This window comes from Zingiber officinale, chromosome 4A (genome assembly GCF_018446385.1).
Source record: "Zingiber officinale cultivar Zhangliang chromosome 4A, Zo_v1.1, whole genome shotgun sequence".
In the NCBI taxonomy this organism is placed as follows: Eukaryota; Viridiplantae; Streptophyta; class Magnoliopsida; order Zingiberales; family Zingiberaceae; genus Zingiber; species Zingiber officinale.
Window position 1 is genome coordinate 17,529,486 of NC_055992.1, and position 20,324 is coordinate 17,549,809.

General features: G+C 34.4%; 1 protein-coding gene across 5 annotated transcripts in view; it reads left to right on the plus strand.

Annotated features, from left to right (window-relative positions):
* Nucleotides 1–20,324, plus strand: part of LOC121969643 — a 62,305-nt gene that overhangs the window by 4,468 nt on the left and 37,513 nt on the right. For 2 of the 5 annotated variants that reach the window (XM_042519844.1, XM_042519843.1), the window contains 4 exons: nucleotides 9,735–10,126; nucleotides 10,222–10,358; nucleotides 16,740–16,853; nucleotides 16,932–17,000. In XM_042519844.1, coding sequence (XP_042375778.1) covers nucleotides 9,812–10,126; nucleotides 10,222–10,358; nucleotides 16,740–16,853; nucleotides 16,932–17,000 — 635 coding nt within the window. In that variant the 5' untranslated portion in view covers nucleotides 9,735–9,811. Of the gene's footprint in view, nucleotides 1–5,638; nucleotides 6,044–9,734; nucleotides 10,127–10,211; nucleotides 10,359–16,739; nucleotides 16,854–16,931; nucleotides 17,001–20,324 lie in introns of those variants that run through there. The other 3 variants (XM_042519845.1, XM_042519846.1, XM_042519847.1) reach the window with 3 other exon arrangements.

The window sequence follows — 20,324 nt, forward strand, 5'->3', positions numbered from 1 at the left end:
TGCAATCGCAAGAATTCTCCATAAAAAGAGCCTTATCAATCATGACCACGACCATCGACAAATTGGCGTGCACAATTACAGATTCAGTACAGATTCGACAAGTTCTCCCACATTGCTTCAAACCTATTCTTCCATGAAAGAATAAACATAACAGAATCGAATATAGAGATTGATTGACACTTCAAGAAGCACAGTTCAAGAAGACAATCACTTTGTTATCTCTAAAAATCAATTAGCAGATTTAATAATGTAACTAGCTAGGATTTTGTAAAAAGGGAATACTAGTGACAATCATAATAGGTAGTTAGGGCTGTAATTGTAAATATATTAATATCATTGATGCAAATGTATGATGGATAATAAGGTAAATATATGAAAGGCTGAGAGATATACCTAGTGTTAAGGGAGATACTAATGATTTCCACTTGACTCATGTACCAAAAAACAACAATATTTCATCATAGATCCTTGGGATGTAAAATTGTAAATGGCTTCTAACAAAAGGATATTGCACTGAATATAAATAAGGTGTTGTAACCTGATGAAATTGAACGCTATGTACTCTACTTCAACTTCATAGTTTTATGAGTGACTCCACTGAGCTAAAGAAGTTTTTGTTCTAACTTTGTCCCACCCTTTATTTGGGTTAAATAATTTGATCAAACGTTCCTTGGGATGTAAAATTGTAAATGGCTTCTAACAAAAGGATATTGCACTGAATATAAATAAGGTGTTGTAACCTGATGAAATTGAACGCTATGTACTCTACTTCAACTTCATAGTTTTATGAGTGACTCCACTGAGCTAAAGAAGTTTTTGTTCTAACTTTGTCCCACCCTTTATTTGGGTTAAATAATTTGATCAAACGTTCCTTGGGATGTAAAATTGTAAATGGCTTCTAACAAAAGGATATTGCACTGAATATAAATAAGGTGTTGTAACCTGATGAAATTGAACGCTATGTACTCTACTTCAACTTCACAGTTTTATGAGTGACTCCACTGAGCTAAAGAAGTTTTTGTTCTAACTTTGTCCCACCCTTTATTTGGGTTAAATAATTTGATCAAACTTCTAGTCTCCTGTTGTGAAGTCTGAGAACCATGATTTCCGGTTTAGTCTATAGTTTTGCAGTGCCTAATGGCTAATGTTAACATCTTTGTAGTAAACTAGAATTACAAATTTGTATGACCCCAAAACAGTTAGGCTATAGAGGACAGGTTTAGGATTGGTGGCCTATACCAAATCCCTTAGTTTTTGTTTGAACTTTGTTCCACCCTTTATTTGGGTTTTTATAGTTTGATCAAACAGTCAGTCTCGTCTTGTGCAGGCTGAGAACCATGGTTTCCAGTTTATTCTGTAGTTTTGCAGAGCCTGATGGCTAATGGTAACATCTCTGTAGTAAACTAGAAATACCAACTTATATAGCCCCAAAACAGTTAAACTATAGAGGATAGGTTTAGCATGGGTGGCCTATACCAAATCCCTTAGTGCTTGTTATGGTCATAGATCTTTCAAACTCAGACTAGTAGTGCCATCCTCTTTTGGAATTTCTATTTTATATGTTGGAAAAATGCCTTTTGTTACTAATTGATCATGATAAGTGAAAAAACAATAACAACAACAACCAAACTTTATCTCACTAGGTGGGGTCGGCTATATGGATCCTTCTACGCCATTGGATTCTATTCCCTATTATATCATCATTTATATTTAAATAAAATTTATCTGTTTTATTGATACTAACCAAGTCTTTTTAGTTTTCCTTTTCCTTTTTTGATGTTCACATTTGTCATAGTTTCATATCGCCTAACTAGAGTTTTTATTAGTTATCTAAGTATATGTCTGTACCATCTTAAATGTCTCTCCAGTAGTTTTTCCTCAATACATGCAACCTGACTTCCTCTTTAATATTTTCATTTCTTATCCTAGTCATCTGTGCATATTCACACATCCACTTTAATATCTTTATCTCTGCAACTCTCATATTTTACTCATGTACTTGAGTTATAGCTCAACATTTAGCTCCATATAACATAACAGGTTTAATTGCCATTTTGTAAAATTTTTCTTCAAGTCTTAAAGGTATTTACAGTGTTGTTAGAGGTGCGAGGCGCATCGAGGTGCAAAGAGCTCCTAGAGTCCTAGGCGCGAGGCGCGCGCCTTTTGAACATGAGGTCGATTACTAAACTACCGACACACTCATATAATATGTCAAATATGATAACTATTAATATTTCACACACAAATATCAAATATGACAAGCAAAACAACGCCATGATAAAATTAATAAAAGTTTCAAACTTTCAAGTTTTAACTTTCTAATCTAAATTAACGAAGTTCATCAAAATAAGCGTAATAAGTCAAATTAATCATCAAACTCAAGATCATCCTCGTATTCTTCTTCTTTATCTTCATATTCTTCAAATTCTTCTTCTTTTCATCTCTAAGTTTTAGAGATACGTGTCTCATAGTGGAAGATGTATTTCCCTTCTCGACTTGTTTATGTCTATCATGTGAACTAGAGGCCATAGATGCAATGCTTTTTCCTCTAGTACAATATTCATGCTCTTCAGCTCCACTAGCCCTAGCAACGACATCCCATGTCAAGTCATCACCTTCAAAAAGCAACTTATCTTCTTCATTATCACTTTCTCCATCCATTTTACCCATCAACCATTCATTACTGCCATCAATATCTGTCAAAAAGATGGAGTCAATCTTATCACGTGCATCATACCGAAGTTTTAAGGTACGGTTGTATTTCACAAATATCAAATCATTTAAGCGCTGCTGAGCAAGCCTATTCCTTTTTTTTTTTGCTGTGAATCTACAAAATGTCAAAAATCACAATAAGTATAATAAAATAGCAAAGAATATTTTCTACTTATAAAAATAACATACTAATAGTATTATACATTTATATTTATTACATACCTGCTCAAATACACTCCAATTGCGCTCACACTCGGAAGCACTACAAGTGAGGTTAAGCACTTTAATAGCAAACTTTTGCTAGGGTATTTGTGCCATAGCATTCCCACCATTCTGCTAGAGATAATGCTCTCTTATGTCTAATTGTAGCCCTTCCGCCTTTCGATATATAGAGAGTTGGGTAGTGATTTTATCTTGCTCAGCGGCGCTAGAAGCCAATTTCTTCATAGTTTCAAACAAATCATTCACTACTTCTCCAAAGATATTTGAATCTGTGTATGAATAAAAATATTCTGGATTCAAATAATGTCCTGTAACATGCAGAGGCCGATGAAGTTGACATTCCCATCTCTTATCAATGATCTCAAATACTTCTTTGTATTTCTCTTCTTTCTCTTTAAAGGCCTTCATAATTGTTTCTTTTGCCCTATCCATAGCCTCATAAATATAGTCCATTGCAGGTTTTCTTTCGCTATCAACGAATCTCAGAACACGGACTAAAGGGCCATATATCTTTAAAATATGCACAACATTGTTCCAAAATCTAAGTGTCATGATGATTTTAGCTACCTTCTTCCCTGCCGCTTCTTTTGCCCATTTATTCTCTATCCAATCCTTTGAAATGAACATTTTTCTTTCTGTAGGTGCATCCTTTCAAGAGTGAGAAAAACTATAGCAAATCTTGTGACACCCGCTCGACAAAGCTCTTTTTGTCTTGTGAATTGCCTCAACATATTTACCATGCCTGGGTGAATATAAATGTAAGCATTCACACTCATTGCCTTCTTCAATGTTGCTTTAAAATTAGCAATTTCCCAATATCTTCTAAGATCAAGTCGACACAGTGAGCAGCACAAGGAGTCCAATACAAGTGTGACCTTTTTGCTTCTAATAATTTTCTTACAAAAGTAGCTAGAAAACTAGATAAGTTTAACATATATAAGATAAAGCATATTGATAAGAAAAAATTAAATAAATTCTTACCAGCAAGCACATTGTTACTTGCACTATCCGTAACAACTTGAATAACATTTGCTTCTGTGTACCTGCATGGTTCTGTGGCTAAAAAGGTCCAGGGGTCGATCCCCGGGGTGTCACTGCCTGGGGTTAACGTCGCCGCTATGCACTTTCCACCTGTGTACCTGCATTTACCTCCCTCCATATCCGTGGGACCGGCTCTAGGGGGGCCGCTGATGTGGCGGTTCCACATTTTTTTTTTTTGAATAACATTTGCTTCTCCTACACGCTCCACAAAACAATCAAGCAACTGAAATATTTTCTCTCCAGTCTTTGCATAATCAGAAGCATTAACCGATTCGATGAAAACTGAACCTTTAGGAGAATTCACTAGAAAAATAATCAATGTCCTCTACCTTTTGTCTGTCCACACATCTTCCATCAAACTACAACCATACTTGTCCTATTCTGTTTGACACGACTATCAACAACCTTTTTTAGAAACTACAATCATTTGTCACACTATCATTTGTCACACATCTTCCATCAAACTACAATCATTTGTCATACTATCAACAGTCTTTTTTAGAAAAGGAACCCGCACCTCATGATAACTAGGTCTTTTTAGACCTACACCATATTGGCTAATCAAGTCCAACATCCTTTTGAAGCTTGAATAGTTAACGACATTAAAAGGAATTACCGCATCATACATCCACTTAGTTATGACCATACACGCTTTTTCTCTCAATTTTTTCTTGTATGCCTCATTTATCGTAGTTTGCCTCTCTTTACCCTTTCTACTTTCAACATTTTTTTACATATTAAGAGTAAAATACGTATCCATTGGACTTATTTGTCTTGGCCTTTTTTTGCATATTCACTAATCTATAACTTGTAGCTCCAATATCATCCATATTAATATAATCACCAAGAGGGTCTACATCCTCAAAGTCCAATGTCACAAGTTTAGAAATATTACCTTTCTCCGTCTTTTTCTCCATGAAATTTTTTATTTCTTCACGTACATGAGGCAAGTCGTAATATTTCGAACCCCCCCCAATAAGATGTTGTTTTGCACAATAGATATCCTCTTTTGTAATTTTTTGACAAAAATTACAAATCAAATCATTTTTGTTATCCGGATTAACTCTTTGAAAATAATTCCATGCCGGATCTTTTGATATATATGTTGGAGTATCATTGCTACCTTCCATGATAATTGAACAAGAAAATAGCCTGAAAAATAAAAATAAAATAAAATCAACACTGTACCAACAATAGAAAAGCACTGTAACAGCAATAAGAAAAAGGAAAAAACAAAATGAAAAACATGACAAAAAAACGAAGAAAAAATAGGAAAAAAATGGAAAACTGGACAGCAACAGTCAGAAGAACATGAACCAACAAAAATGGGAAAATAGGACCAAAAAAAGGAAAATCGGCCACTAGTCAACCTGCAAAAATGGAAAAATAGTAAAAAAACAAAAAACAAAACCGGACAACATCTCAACACGAAGAAAAAAAAGAAAAAGAAGAAGAGCAGCAAACACAAATCAATATCTCAGCACGAAGAAAAAAAGAAAAAGAGCAGCAAACATGAACTAACATCTCAACACAAAGAAAAAAAGAAAAAGAAGAAGAGAATATTGAAGAAAAATTGAAAAGTGAAAACGAAGAAGAGAAAAAGAAGAAGAAATGAAATAATAGAAGAAGAGAAGAAGAGAAGAAGAGAAGAAGAAGATAATAGAAGAAGAAGAAAAAGAAGAGAAGAAGAAGTGAAGAACAGAAAAACAAAAAAAATAAGGAAAAAAACACATACCTCGGTGACAACACGACTCAGGCAATGGCGGCAGCGGCGGACGGAAATGCTTCGGGTAGGCTTGGGTTCAGATTTCTTCTTCTTGTGTTTTTTTCTTCTTCCCTTTTATCTTTTTTCTTCTTCGTGCCCTAATTCCAAACCAAATTGGTTTGAAATGTTTATTTTTGGTTAAAAATCCAGAAATGTTCATGATCGTGCCTCGATCGCGCCTTAGTTGAGGTGCAAGGCGCCCTAGGCGCGTGCTTGACGAACAACGCCTGCCTCGCGTGGGAACATGTGTTTTTCTCAGTGCCTTGTGTGCTTGACGCCTTAGGTGCGCCTTTAACAATACAGGTATTTTATCATCACAAAGAACACCCGACGCTCTCCTCCATTTCAATCATCCCGCTTGTATTCTATGTAAGACATCTCTCAATTCCTCCATTCTTTTTTTAAAAATGATCCTAAATACTTCAAACTTTTAGTTAGAGACAACTTGTCATCTCTTATCTTAACATTGTCTCATTACTTTTAATATGACTAAACTTAAATTTTATAACCTTTCACTTCTAGTATTTTTCACTAAGATTCGAGTTCAGTATTTACTCTTTTATGTGCCTCATCTACTAAAATACTATATCTGCAAACAACATGTACAGTGTCGTATTTTGGATGTGGCCAATGAGTTCTATTGGAGCAATCTGAGTACTCTAGATTTTGATGTTCAAGCAAAGGTTTAAGTTAGATTTATTGTTGTATTTGATATGTATTGTGAGCGTGCAGGATATAGGTACAATAAGGAGAGTCCAAGTGTGGTCTTGGTAAAGGAGGAAAGTCCAAGGGTGAGTCTTGGCGGTGTAAGTTCAAGCATGTAGTCTTGACAACGTAAGTCTTGGCAATGGATAAAGTCCTGGGGGCACGACCTCTTGGCAAAAGAAGACCCGACAACAATGACAAGGCCAATGGAAGCTCCAGAAAGTAAGACGTGAAGGATGGGGAGACATCCGAGGGATGCATGATTGATGGAGGAGGCTAGAAGACTAGGTCTAGGTTGTGCAGGCAGGACGAGTGCATGAGAGATTGTACTCAGGGTAAAATTCTAGTGTTACTGTAGCGTTACTATACCATTACTGTGGTAGTTAAATGGTGTTTTCATCAGTCGACTGGTAGTTGACCGTTGACTTGTAATGATCGAATTTCACTTAGGACTAGTCGACTAGTGGTTGTACCAGTCGACTGGTGGTTGTACCAGTCGACTGGTGGCGGGAAAACAACTTGGTATTTTCATCCCGAGCTCTATTTAATAGAGCGCGATGTGCTTGGGCATGGTTGACGAAATTAGTGGTGGTTAACCCTAATTAGAGTCTCCAAGTGCTCAAGTCATTTAGTGTGGTCTTTTGTGAGTTGTGGCGAGGTTTCTCCACCCACAAGGAGCTACGTAAACTAGCCGGAAGTTCTCCAGGGAATCATCCACTGACGGATTGAGATTGTCCACCTTACGGGCAGCTGTGGAGTAGGAGTAAGTGATCTGTGAACCACATTACATAAACGTGTTAGAGGTTTGATTGTCTTGGTTATTGCCTCTAGATTTAGCTTTATATTTGTTAGTTTTATTTTGTATTCCTGTTGTGCACTAACAAGCGTAGGAAGCGACAATTTGGGTGATGAGCTATTCATCCCCTCTAGTGGTGTCAAGGTCCCAACAAGTTCGTCCATGATTAGTGTTAAAAAAATAGGGACTTAGAGCTGATCTTTGATATAATCTTGTGCTTATGGGAAACACTTTTGTGAATCCATTTGAAGTCTTCACTTTTGTCATTATATCCTTGTACATATCCGTAATTAGTTTAATAGCTTTATTTTCTAGAAATTTTCATATAATTTTCCTGGAACTCTATCATAAGGTTTTTTTTTAATCAACGAATACCATATGCAAGTCTTGCTTCGTTCCTTGATACTTTTCAATTAGTTGCCGGAGAAGATGTATAACTTCTATTGTTCACCTTACGAGTATAATTCAAAATTGATTTTCGGTCACTATGGTCTCCTTAATCTTTTTTTCTATTATTTTTTTTTTCAAAATTTCATGGTATGATTTATTAATTTAATACCCCTATAGTTTGTACAATTTTGTGCGTATTTTTTATTCTTATATAAGAGAACTAGAGTACTTATCCTCCATTTAGTGGGTATTTGTTTTTCATTTTTAATATCAAATTGAATAATTTTATAAACATCCAATATCTTATTTCCCTAGGCACTTTCATTCCTGGTCAAATTACTTTTCCATTGTGAATCTCATTTAAAACTTGTTTGACTTCTGAAGTTTGAATTCTACAATAAAAATTTAAATTTCTATACTCATTTAATTTACTTAAATTACCTAAGTTAAGTTGATCATTTAAATATTAATTAAAAAGTTAATGAAAATATATCTTCTATTGCTCTTTTATTTCCTAATCATTTAATAATATCTTATTGTATTTATCTTTAATACATCTTATTTGATAAAATCTTGTCTTTCTCTCTCTGCTTTAGTTATTCTGTAAATATTTTTTTCTCCTTTTTTTATATCTAATTTTCGATATAAGTGTTCAAATGTTTCGTTCTTGGCTTCATTCATAGCTTTATTGGCCTCTTTCTCGGCAACTGTATACTTTTTAAAAATGTTCGCATTCTTACAAGTGTATAATATTTCATAGATAGTTCATTTTTTCTTTATTTTCTCATGTACTTTCTTATTTCATTTCATCACCAAGATTCTTTTCTTGGTGGTGCACTTCCCTTTGACTCACCAGGTACACTTTTGGCTATTATTTTTAATTTTGATATCATTTTATCCTATATCGTATTCGAGTTACCATTATTTTTCCTAATACCCTCTCCTTAAATATACGTTGTTTATCATCCTTTAACTTCAACTACTTGATTCTAAAAGTTGTGCATATTTTTCTTTTATTGATACTATGCTTAAAGCTTATTTCCAACACTACTATAGGTGTTTAAGTTTTCTCTAGGGATAAGCTTGCAATCTTTATAAATCTTTGTATCCTTTTTTCTAACCATAAAAAAGTCAATTTATTCTCTTTCTTAAAAATATGTACTAGCTAGTATAAGGTCATATGTTATTACAAAATCTAATATAGTTTTTCCTTCATCATTTCTTGTTCCAAACGCATAATCCCTATGCACCCTATCATATTTCTCATTTTTCACTCTTACACGCCCATTTATATCTCTTTCTATTAAAATCATTTCGGTTGATAGAAAGCTTTATAATACCTCATCTAGGTCGTCCCAAAATCTAAATTTAGTATGTTCATCTAATCCTACTTAAGGTACATATATGCTAACTATATTAATAATTTCTTTCGTCACAACTATTTTGAGAGCTATAATTCTATCCCTTTTTAACTACTATTACATTCTTTAGCGAACTATTCAGAACAATACCTACTATATTTCTTATTTTACTCATTTATGTATACCATAACGTAAAACCCGAATTGTTTATCATTTCTATCTTCTCTCCTATCTATTTTGTCTCTTGCACCCATAAAATAGTAATTTTTTTTCTAATCATCATATCTACTGACAACCTAATGCGCGACCTTCACCCTTTTTCATCCGGGCTTGGGGCTGGCATTAGCGGGTTTGTAAAATGAAAAAACGATGACTAAAAAATTATAAATCAATTAATTATTCAATAAGTTTTAATTTGATTCCAAAACAAGGGGTAGAGAGGGATTATAACTCATATATGTTGAATAAATGATTATTTATTTTTTCATCAACATTTAAAGAAATGATAGCTCTGAGCTTGCATATTGCAATTCTCATATTGAAATCAATAAAGGTTGGCTTCCGCATTTACCAACTAATGTAAAATATAGTATTGTATAGAGCTAGTACTTTATCCTACTTTGAATTTTGTGTTTGATTCTTAGAATTAGTTTAGTTATAATTGTTTGTATTTATTTTCTCATATGATCATATTAATCCTTCTTAATGCATCTGTTAAGATAATTGTCATTTTGTTCATCAGGGAAATACATTCATATAGGGGAGTTAGGATCTGGGACTTGTTGCCAAAGACATTGCTCATATGACTATGCAGCATAGATGACATGCAGGATGGCTGCTGGTCAACAGAAGAAACGTTTAACAAGTTCTAATATCCATGAACAATTCAAAGGAAAGAAGAAAAGGCAGGACTCATCTGATTGCATATTAAATCTAAGATGCCATATAGATTTGGAATGGGATGACATTCAAAGAAGAGTTTGGGCAAAGAAGGAACAAGTTGGCCTTTCATGGACAGACATCACTCCCTTCCTTGATATTGTTTCCCTGGCTCATAATGGTTTGGCCGATATCATTGCTGTTCCACAAGAAATGTTTAGCTTGGACAATTTGATGAATGTGCTTTCTTATGAGGTATGATTGTCCATATGCTAATGGATTCTGCTTATCATTTGTATCTCTTTTAATTTACTAATATGCTAAAAATATATGCTCTAAGAATTTGTCAGGTTTGGGCAACTTGTCTCTCAGAATCAGAGCGAAAGCTTCTCACTCAGTTTCTTCCTAGTGGGAAAGGTGCAGAACAAATAGTTCATTCATTACTTAAGGGCGAAAATCACTATTTTGGAAACCCTTTCTTGAAATGGCAAGTACCTTTTTCATTGCTTAATAATTGCACACGGTCAATTTGTGACAATTCAAAGATTTAATTAAGCTTAATTCTTATGCTGGAACTGGTGCCATTAAGATTGTTTGCTTCTAGAGAGGTTTGGCTATATGAGGATAAAGACCTTTGCCATCTTTTCTTTAGTCTCTTGAAAAGTGATGGAGATAGACATAGATAAATGAAAATCTGATCCATTTTTTAAGACAATTTACGATAAGATTCATAATAGAACTGTCTTTATTAAGCATATATAATGATAGCAAAGCTAGGGAAGTTTGAAATTTCCTAAATTGTCTTCAGTTCAAGGCAGCCCTTAATTGCCTAATTTTGTGATCTGTAGAAATGCCTTGAACTGAAATGATAAACTTGATGAAGAGTATCTAAGATTGTAGGAGGTGCATTTCTCAGATTGGTGTATACCTCTTTAGCTTGCAATGTATCAAGGACAAGTCATATATGGTTCATGCACCTTACTATATATTATAGGATGTCATCAAAGTGGACTACTACAAATTTTCCAATAAAGGGTCGTAGAGCTTATTTCATCACTCATAAATGTGCTTAGGGTGCTCGAGAGTAAATGGCATAACTAAAAATTTACACAATCTATTAGGTGATATATGGGTAATTTCTATTCATTACAGTCTTGATTTCGATCTTGTGATGGCTACTGCAGAGGTCACTCTTACCATCAAGTTGAGCATATGCCTAGGTATGGGAAATTTCACTTGGTGTTCTTATTGATGACATGATTATCGACACATTCTTTAAGAGCCATTTTTTCAAGGGGTTAGTAATACATGAACAAACCTTTCTTTTGGAGTCTTTGACTTGCCTGTTGAGTCAGTGTGATCTTGGGGATTTACATAATAATATGGAAGGTTGGTAACTATGAACTTAGGACAAGATCTGTTGCATGCTTAATGGTCCGTAATGATGGTACCAGGTAGCTCTCTTGAGGTATATCTGACAAGCCTCTTAAGAATTCCTTAACTTATGGTGGATTGCCTTCAGGTGGGCCATTGGTGCCAACTTTAATGTGAGATACTAAAGCTAATACTACTTTTGTATCCTTCCCTTCTTCCTCAAACTGTGACTGTACAAGAAAGTGAAGAGATTGGCTCATTGGCTCATTGACTAATTGATTTTTTTTTTTGTGGCTTGGGCTTTGGTTCAATCTATTATCTTTTCTGAGTTCAATTTGATACTCTTTTTATTGTATTTGATTAGTGTTTTCTCTTGCGTAACGAATCATATAGAGGCTTTATAGTCTGGTCAACCAAGAAAGATATGGGCAAATCTCATGGGAGGGATGTTGCACCATATTTTACTGGAGATGAAGGCTTGGGAATAGAAAATGCAGGAGAAAATGAGAATCACAAAAAGTGAATGTCGGAGTATACTTTGCAGCCTTGTGAGCAGAGAATGACAGAAAGGGGTAGAATCTGAAGGGAAACCCAAAATTGGGGGCTGGCTCTAATACACTGATATAGTATCAAATTCAAATAGCCAAGAGAAGTAGTAAGAAAAAAATGTTTTAACATGGGGGTATTGGGTCCTTTTATTGACTCTAATCTAAACAAACTTGGAAATAAACCAAAATAAAATTATACCCTTAATAAAGTTATACTAAAAATATTCTATATTCCTAAACAAGATAATTACCAAATTTGAAACTATCTTAATACAACATATCCATCTAAACAAGAGATCTACTCTAATAAACCTTAAAAAATAAAATGAAATTTCTAATTTGTATCGCACATCTTGTCATCATTGTGGATAGAATTGTGAGAAAAAGCTTATGCTTAATCAGTCATTCTATTAATTGTTAGTGGGTATTCTATATATCAAAATCTTATGGATAAGTTATCCAAATCATTACAAAACCAAATCATCTGAAGTTGGAATACTTAGATAATATATTTAGAATCCTAAACAATCATTCAGAGATTGTATTGACTTGGCAATATCAAAAAGGCACCCATAAAATGATTATCATACAAAAAATAAGAAACTTACATATTGAAGCTGATTGCGGTACTGACCATGTTTGGTCTAGTTGTGACTTCAGATTTATGTTTCTATATATCATTTCCATCGGTGGAAACTTGGTCACTAAATGGAAGAATAAAGTGTTGCGTCTCAAGCTTTTTGTGCTAAAATTAAATATTGATCTATGGCTCATTATGCTTGTGAGATAATGCAGATGAAGAGTCAGATGGAGGAGTTTAGTAAAATCTATTATGGATTGTGATTATAAAATAAGAAATTGTATTGCTAGTAATCCAGTCATCCATTAGTGGTTACTTGATCCATGATGTAGTCGCATATTGAAGAATATTGCCAATATCATCATTAAGCCTCTAAAAGCTTTTTTGATCAAATTTTATAACAGACCAAGCTCTATTAATGCCTTTGCTCTTATCTTGATGGAGAGTGTTAGATTAGCACTATGTGGACTATCTTTTCTGTTCCTAGTTAGTGGGGCTCTATTCAATAGTAAAATATTCTCATACAATTTCCTCAACCCAATGGATCCTGATGTCTGATATCTTGGGTGTAGATCAATTCTAATACTACTAACTGGTTAATACATAGACTATTAGCAAAGTTTTGCAGATTACATTGTACTAGGTGTTAGTTTACTGCTGCCATGCGTGTGATTTGTTTTGAACTCTTCACAATGCATCCACTATAATACAACTTTGAGATTCATAAAATTTTCCTGATGGAATTCTAGTAAGAGGACTAGTGTATTAAGATTAAAGTTATATACACACTAGTTTTTTGAAATGCTGAGTTGGGCAGGATAGATGATCCACCTAATGTTTAGGTAACCTGTCCACTATAACCCACTAACTTGATAAATTGAACCACTGCTTGATAATGCTTAAGCCAAAAGTAGTAGTTGTTCACTCACACAAACCTCATAAACCTTATAATTAGTAACTTCTTATATGAGACTAAATTAGCGCCTCATAATCTCCTTCATTAAAGATTTGACATCCTTGTCAAAGCCTTAAATCACTGGTCAATGGCATTAGAGATTCAATATAGAAGTCGTTTTACAAACGTAGATTGTCCTCTCTTTGGAACACCTCCAAGCCTAGCATTAAATTCTCATTAATACCATAAGATAACAGCTCACCTTTCCAAATGAGAGAACTAGCATAATAGGCAAATTTTCTACCTACAATGCTAAGCCCAAATTAGAGGTTGTTCACTCATTGAAGCTTTGTAATCCTCCAAATTAGAGGTAGTTCACTCATTGAGCTCATAATTTCCCATTTAAGACTAAACTAGGACATCACGATAACACAATTTTATGAAAAAGGAAAATTAATCCATCAACTCGATAGAATCTTAATCCCATGTGGCAGTAGCATATCTAAGCCTATTAACCCTCTTCATTAGCCTACAACTCTTCATGTAGGACTAAATTGAGGTGATGCAATTTCTGGTACTTAAGACTTTGTGTGTTAAAGCTCATGTTCTTAATTGCCAGCATGTTAAACCTAACCCATGGTGTCTCCATCACAAACAATCCATTCAAATTGGAACACCTAACCTACTAACCTACTGTAGATTTAGATTTTCTCTATTGCCCAATACAACTGAGTAATCTAATTGTGATAAGAGATCCATTGACATATGGACCTAGAGATGACAACCATACTACAGACCGTCCAAGGCACGATTATCTACGACCTAGCTCTATTAGGCCCAAATTTAGTAAAGGGCTAGAGTTAAGCAACAGTCATGCGACTCACAAATTGTTCCTAGTGCTTCACATGATTGGGCCAAACATGACTCACAAGTTGACTTCAGGTTGCAAATCGAGTTTGATCCATCTAAATTTTCCACATATATAATAATATTATTATTTTAAAAATAACATTTAAGAAAAAAACATTTTTAATATTATTATTCTAATTTTTGTATTTTTATTTTTTTAGTATTTAAAAAATATTTTATAATTTTAAATATAAAAAAGAATCGACTTACTAGGTTTAGCGCAACTTATCTTGGGCTTAAGCTCGTGCTGCATTGGATCTCATGTAATTTGTTCGTGTCTGACATGTTCTGAACTGACTTTGGCCTAACTTGACACAACTCATGGGCTAGTATGGGTCCAGGTCATCTAGTTGAGGTCTCAACCTATTGAATCTCAAATTATGATCCTAAAATGTATTGACCGCATATCTATAATTTTCACTTGTTTGTGTCATCAACCCCTCTTTGTTTGCCCATAGTTATCACGTGGGGCTAAACTTGGATGTCTCATTATGTGTTATTACTAGATTAAGTGTCAAAGTAGAATATAGGTTAGGAGATTGACACTTGTTAACTAATCTAGTTTAAGATTTTTATTTGTGAGTTGAAAAGTTATAAATACCCTTGATTAGATAGGTGATACAAAAAGGGGGTGGGTGGGTGGATGTGTGGGAATGGTGTACCAGTAAACTATAATATACTCTTGATTATATAGGTGATTTAATGAACTAAAGTGGAGATTTTTGGAAAAACAACAAACTACAAGGGATGCTCATATTACCCAAACTTGTCTGCATATTGCTTTTAATCCTTTGTTTAATTATCACATCACCCTAAATGCGAGGTATGCCTCAAGAAATTATTACCACTTAGCTGGTAGTTTAGTAGTTGATTAAAAGGTTCTACAGTGATTCCTAGGTTCAAAATATTGGTATGGAACTGATATGATGTCGGCACTATATTGCCTGGACATAGTACAGTGGGGCAGGTATCTTAGGTTTCTTGGTGTTATCTCGATTCTTTTTTCTTCCAAATGCACATCTAAATTCCTAAATGGCTAAATATCTATATTAAATAAAATATTAAAGGATTGATAGTTTAAATGAATACTTAACTCGTTTTGTAGTTGTATTAGTCAAGTCAACACTGGATCATTTTGCACTAGCTCCATCCCTTAGCTCATCCCGCAAAGTGGTTCCTAAAATCCATTCTGCTTGTATCTGAATAAAGTTTAATGTAATTGGAATTTTGTCACAAGCAATTTACTCAATATAACTCTTAGTTCAGCTACTTGAGGATTATATTTGAGCTATCGTTGAATTTGTTGATAATTATGTGGGGAAACTTCCATGGGGCGGGCTGGTCACCAAGGATTAGTCGGCGTAAGTTGGATATCTTGTGCCAACTAAAAAAAATGGTAAACTAGATAATTATAGGTGCAAGCCCAATCACCTATGAATAAGAGCATCCACAATGGATGCATTAATGGGGTGTTATAACACCCTCTTGGTGTTATAACACCTCTTCACTTGAACGCGTTCAAGCAAATGTGGGGCTGGCCCACCCCATTTGTGTGTGTGTTTTTTAAATTTTATTTATTAAAAAACTGTAAATTTTAATATTATTTTTTAAAAACAGTAAAATTATTTTTTAAATACTAAGATTATTATTAAAAATAATAATAATAATTTTAATATTTTAAAACATATTTAAAATGTATTTATTTAATATGATATAATTTTAAGATGATTGAGTGGACTTGAGACCCATAAATAATGAGTGTTAATGTTAAAAGGAATGTGAGTGAAAGAGATATGTTGTTATAATGAGTATGTGACAGTGGACTCCATGCTTTTTTGATGAGGTGGTGGGTGTTATAATGGGAGTGGGTTGTGGATGTCCTAAAATGTGACAACACTTGGTACTTATTTTTAAATTTTGATAGTTTCTGAATTGTCTTCCTGGAGGAATCCAACAGAATTTTATATTGGGATTCTTGTGAAGTAACAAATTCTTTGTATGAGAGAGAACTGGCAAGGATGAGCTGGTTACTTCTGTGTAGTTAATCTTCTCCCTTCTACTGTTGTTCATCATCAACATCATGATATGTGGTGTTGGCATTGATCAAAAAAGGATGTTGCCACCATTGAATTATAATTTCTAAAATTTGAGGGGTACCTCAGAATTTGTGAGTTTGAGGAATACTAACTTTACCCAGATCATTCCTGCCTTAATCTGATGTTCAGATCAGTCTTTATCCTGTACCAATCACTCTGCGTGGTCTCTTTGCTTGGTTTGTGTGAATGGTGAAACCGGTATATGCTGCTCATACTGTCCATTATCATATGAATTTTAAATCTCAGTGGTTCTGTTCTTAACAAACTTGGACTAAATGGAATATTACCTATCTTAATGGTGAGTGTTGGGGGTTAAACTGTAAAAAAACATTGCCTGCGAATTATATATGAGAGCTGTATACTAAGACTAGCTTCCTGAGGATATTAATGGAAATTACTGTTCATTCCTACAGTCTCCAATTTATCAATCAGCTAGGTTGAAGTAATTGTCTGATACACTATCCAGGTCTACTTCACTTTGCGCTGGAAATCTTCATCCAGACAATGTTTTGCAAGCAGAGCAACAATCTCTATTGAATAAGAAGGCATATTATTCTGAGATAAATAAGTATCATAAAGGGTATGGGCAGTGTGAATACATTAAGTGTACTTTTTCTTAATAGTTAAAAACATTTATATATTATGTTTGTGCTTGCAGCATGCTAAGGGTTATAAAAAATTGGAAAGAGGGATGGTTAAATTGCAAGGATCCAGAGAAATTGTGGAGGTAGATTTTCCATCTTTTTTTTCTTATACTTGTGGACGGACTTATTTTTACCTGCGTCGATTTTACAGAAATCTTAGCTTCACTCTTTATAATTTTTGTACTTGATTCACTCTTTTAGTTATTTTAGATTCAAGTTATGTGGCATATCTTACAGTTGGTATGGTTAATTTCAACACATATGCTTGGTTCTGTAATCATGAGGATGGACTACTTTTCATGTTATCAATTCACATCTTAACTGTAATGTTCTTTAGTATTCCTAAATTTGGTCTGTGCTAGTGTTCACATGTTAACAGAAAATTTCAGCATTATGCCTCCTTTTAGTGAAACCTCATTGCTTGTAATCTCTTTCATAGTTTACACTGTTGTTTGCTGATGTTAAAGGTTTTTGGTGTAAAAAAAATGTGGTTATGTTGGATGCCTGCGTGATCACTGAAACAGGTGCAAGGATTTAGTACCGAGTGCACTGGTTTCTTTCTGTTATTTGGATTTTGCATGTATGGATCTAAGTATTTGACACAGCTATTTCTAAAAAAAATTAAACACATGATCAATAAGGACATTGGGTGTCAACTTAGCGTTGATGTCCTAGTGTTGGGATCTTAACCTGCATTTTCAGTTTGATATTCAACAAGGATATGTTGCAACCTAGAAGGATTATTGCTGACAGCCTTTGGCCTTGACTGAAATTTTATTGCAAAGATTTCCAACTATATGAAAACCAATTAGGTTTCGGCAGTAACTTCACCATTGCTACCCAAACCATTTTACCTACTGCCTATACCCATATCTGTTAAAAGTGTCAACTTTACAAACAAAGAAGCAAGAAGCACAAACTTTATAGCTGAAACTCATCAGTTTCCAGTCTCATCAATTTCCTCTATTTTTTCTTCTAATCTTCATGTAGAGCTTTGCAGCTTTTCGTTTTCTGCAAATATAATACGTTGGTTTTCCAAGTGAGACATATCTTTAGGTATAGTTATGTAATGAACCTAGAGACCTAAATGTTAATACTATATAATACTAGGGATTAGTATTTTAGGTTGATGATCAATAAACATATGTTAAGAGACTGTATACTATGGTAATTAACCCAAAGTAATTTCCTCATTACAACATAGTATTTAGTTGTCATTGTCATCATATCCAATCCTAATCATCTTGTCTAGCTGTGGCCCTTCTCAAGTGATGAATCCTCTTGCACTTGCCCCTCTCACTGGCCATAACATTCTATTGAGGGTCGCAGGTGAGCATCACGGTAGATCTCTTGTTTCTACTTGTTTACTCACTAGCTACTCATGTACGTCTCTACCTTGAGCAACTGTTTGCAGTCCTCACTCATTTATGTGCAGCAGATCCATAGCCATTGATTGCCCATATATCCATGTTGCGTGCTTGTCTGCACACAGCTTGTAGGTCTGTAGCCACCACTCTGCTTGTGCACACCCATGTTGTTTGCCTGCACATGGCACATGAATCTGCTCATCGAGTGACAGTCCAGGCAGACACTCTTGCCTAGTCTCGGCGACCCCCAAGCTCTTTGCTTCTTTATGACAAAGAAATTGATTGAGAAGTATTTTGCTTCATGTGCCATAATTATTTGAATTAAAGTTCAAATGTCAAGCTCAGATAGAACATCTCACCACTTAGTGGTGAGCTACCAAGATTCCTAAGTCCCTTAGACCGACATGGGAACAAATTGATATCCAATTGCATGTCCTCCTTTGATTAATCCAACATCCCTTTAATCCTAGCTTAATTGTTGGAGAATTTGCTTAGGAGCAAGAATGCTTTTTTTTGTTTGCTTTCTTAAGCTGTTTAGCCTTATAATAGCTTGAGATCCAACGTGAGGAAAATAAAACACTCATTTAACCTTGCCATCGCTCGCTCATAGAACACAACACCTTACTTACCTTCTCTTTCACAATATTCAATTGAGCAACTTGGATTTATTGAGGGTATTGTAGATCCATAAAGAATGCAACAATCTCTCTTAATTAACAGCGATTCTAAAATTGTCCAACCTTTAATCAAAAATCAGTTCGAATTGAATTAGAGACTCAACTAAACTTTATAACATTGACTATTAATAACACTTTTACTTAAAAAATATATCAAGAAGCTAATGATACTAGGTAATTTATACTAAAAGTATAATTTTATTATTGGTCATAACTTCTTTTTTTGTAATTGATAGTTTTTATATTAATAGCATTATTTGTATATTGTACTATTGAAAATGTACTATTAATAATTGTGCATGTAATGATATATAATAAGCATTCTTCTTAAGGTTTTATAATGGCTTTGTAATCTCGTATGTGAAATAGTTTTGTTATATATCTCATTTTTTATTTTTCCTTCCGATTATAATTTCACCAATCGAAAGATTGGATGCAGCCAATGTTTGAATTATTTGGCTACCAGAATCTTGATTCTAATGATTTAAACAACAATTTAGTTTGTCTTTTGATTGTGTTATAACTAAAGTGAATTGTTGCTTCCATTTTTCAGCCTTTTCATATCACATAATTATTTGTTGTAACATCTTTTTGGTCTCCTTGGGTTTTGCCTCTTATCATATAAGAGTACTCCCAGTCTATTATCTAATGATGATGGCACCTATAATTATTTGTAATACAAGTTTTCTTCCAACCTGTTGTGTCATCTAGTCGACGAAGATGCACGAGCATACATTGGGGAGGCAAAAATCTACTGGCTAGGGGTGGAAAGACCTAGTGAGTAACGGCATGGCCGAGGGTCGTCGGTCGACAACATAAGGGGTTGCCAAATGGGCCGTCAGTTGGGCCGCCCAAGGGACCGCCAAGTGACCGCCAAATGGGCCGCCAGTTGGGCCGCCCAAGGGGCCGAGGGGCCGGGTCGTTACAATAAAAAGTCGTCTTTTTATTGTAACGACCCGACGGGCCGCCATGGGGCCGCCAGTTGTGCCGTCCAAGGGGTCAAGGGGCCGAGTCGTTACAGAGGTTATAATGAGGCCTCTTCAGGAGTGAGGTCTTCATGAGGCAGCAACCTCATGGCAATAGGCCGTTGCATTTTTTTTCTTCTTATTTTAATTTTTAATTTTTAACCAATTAGATTTTTATTTTATTTTTCTTTAATGTTTTCCCTTTCCCTTTTTAAATTCAAAGATTAGAATAGTTTTTTAAGACTCGAGTTCATTTTTATATAGAAACTATGAGAAAAAAATACCTCTTTTTTTAAGGATAAAAGGGAAAATACCTCTTTAAAGATAGAAGAGGCAGATTGCTAGGAAAGAGAGGAAAAAAATAAATATAATATAATTTCTAAATATTACTATGATTA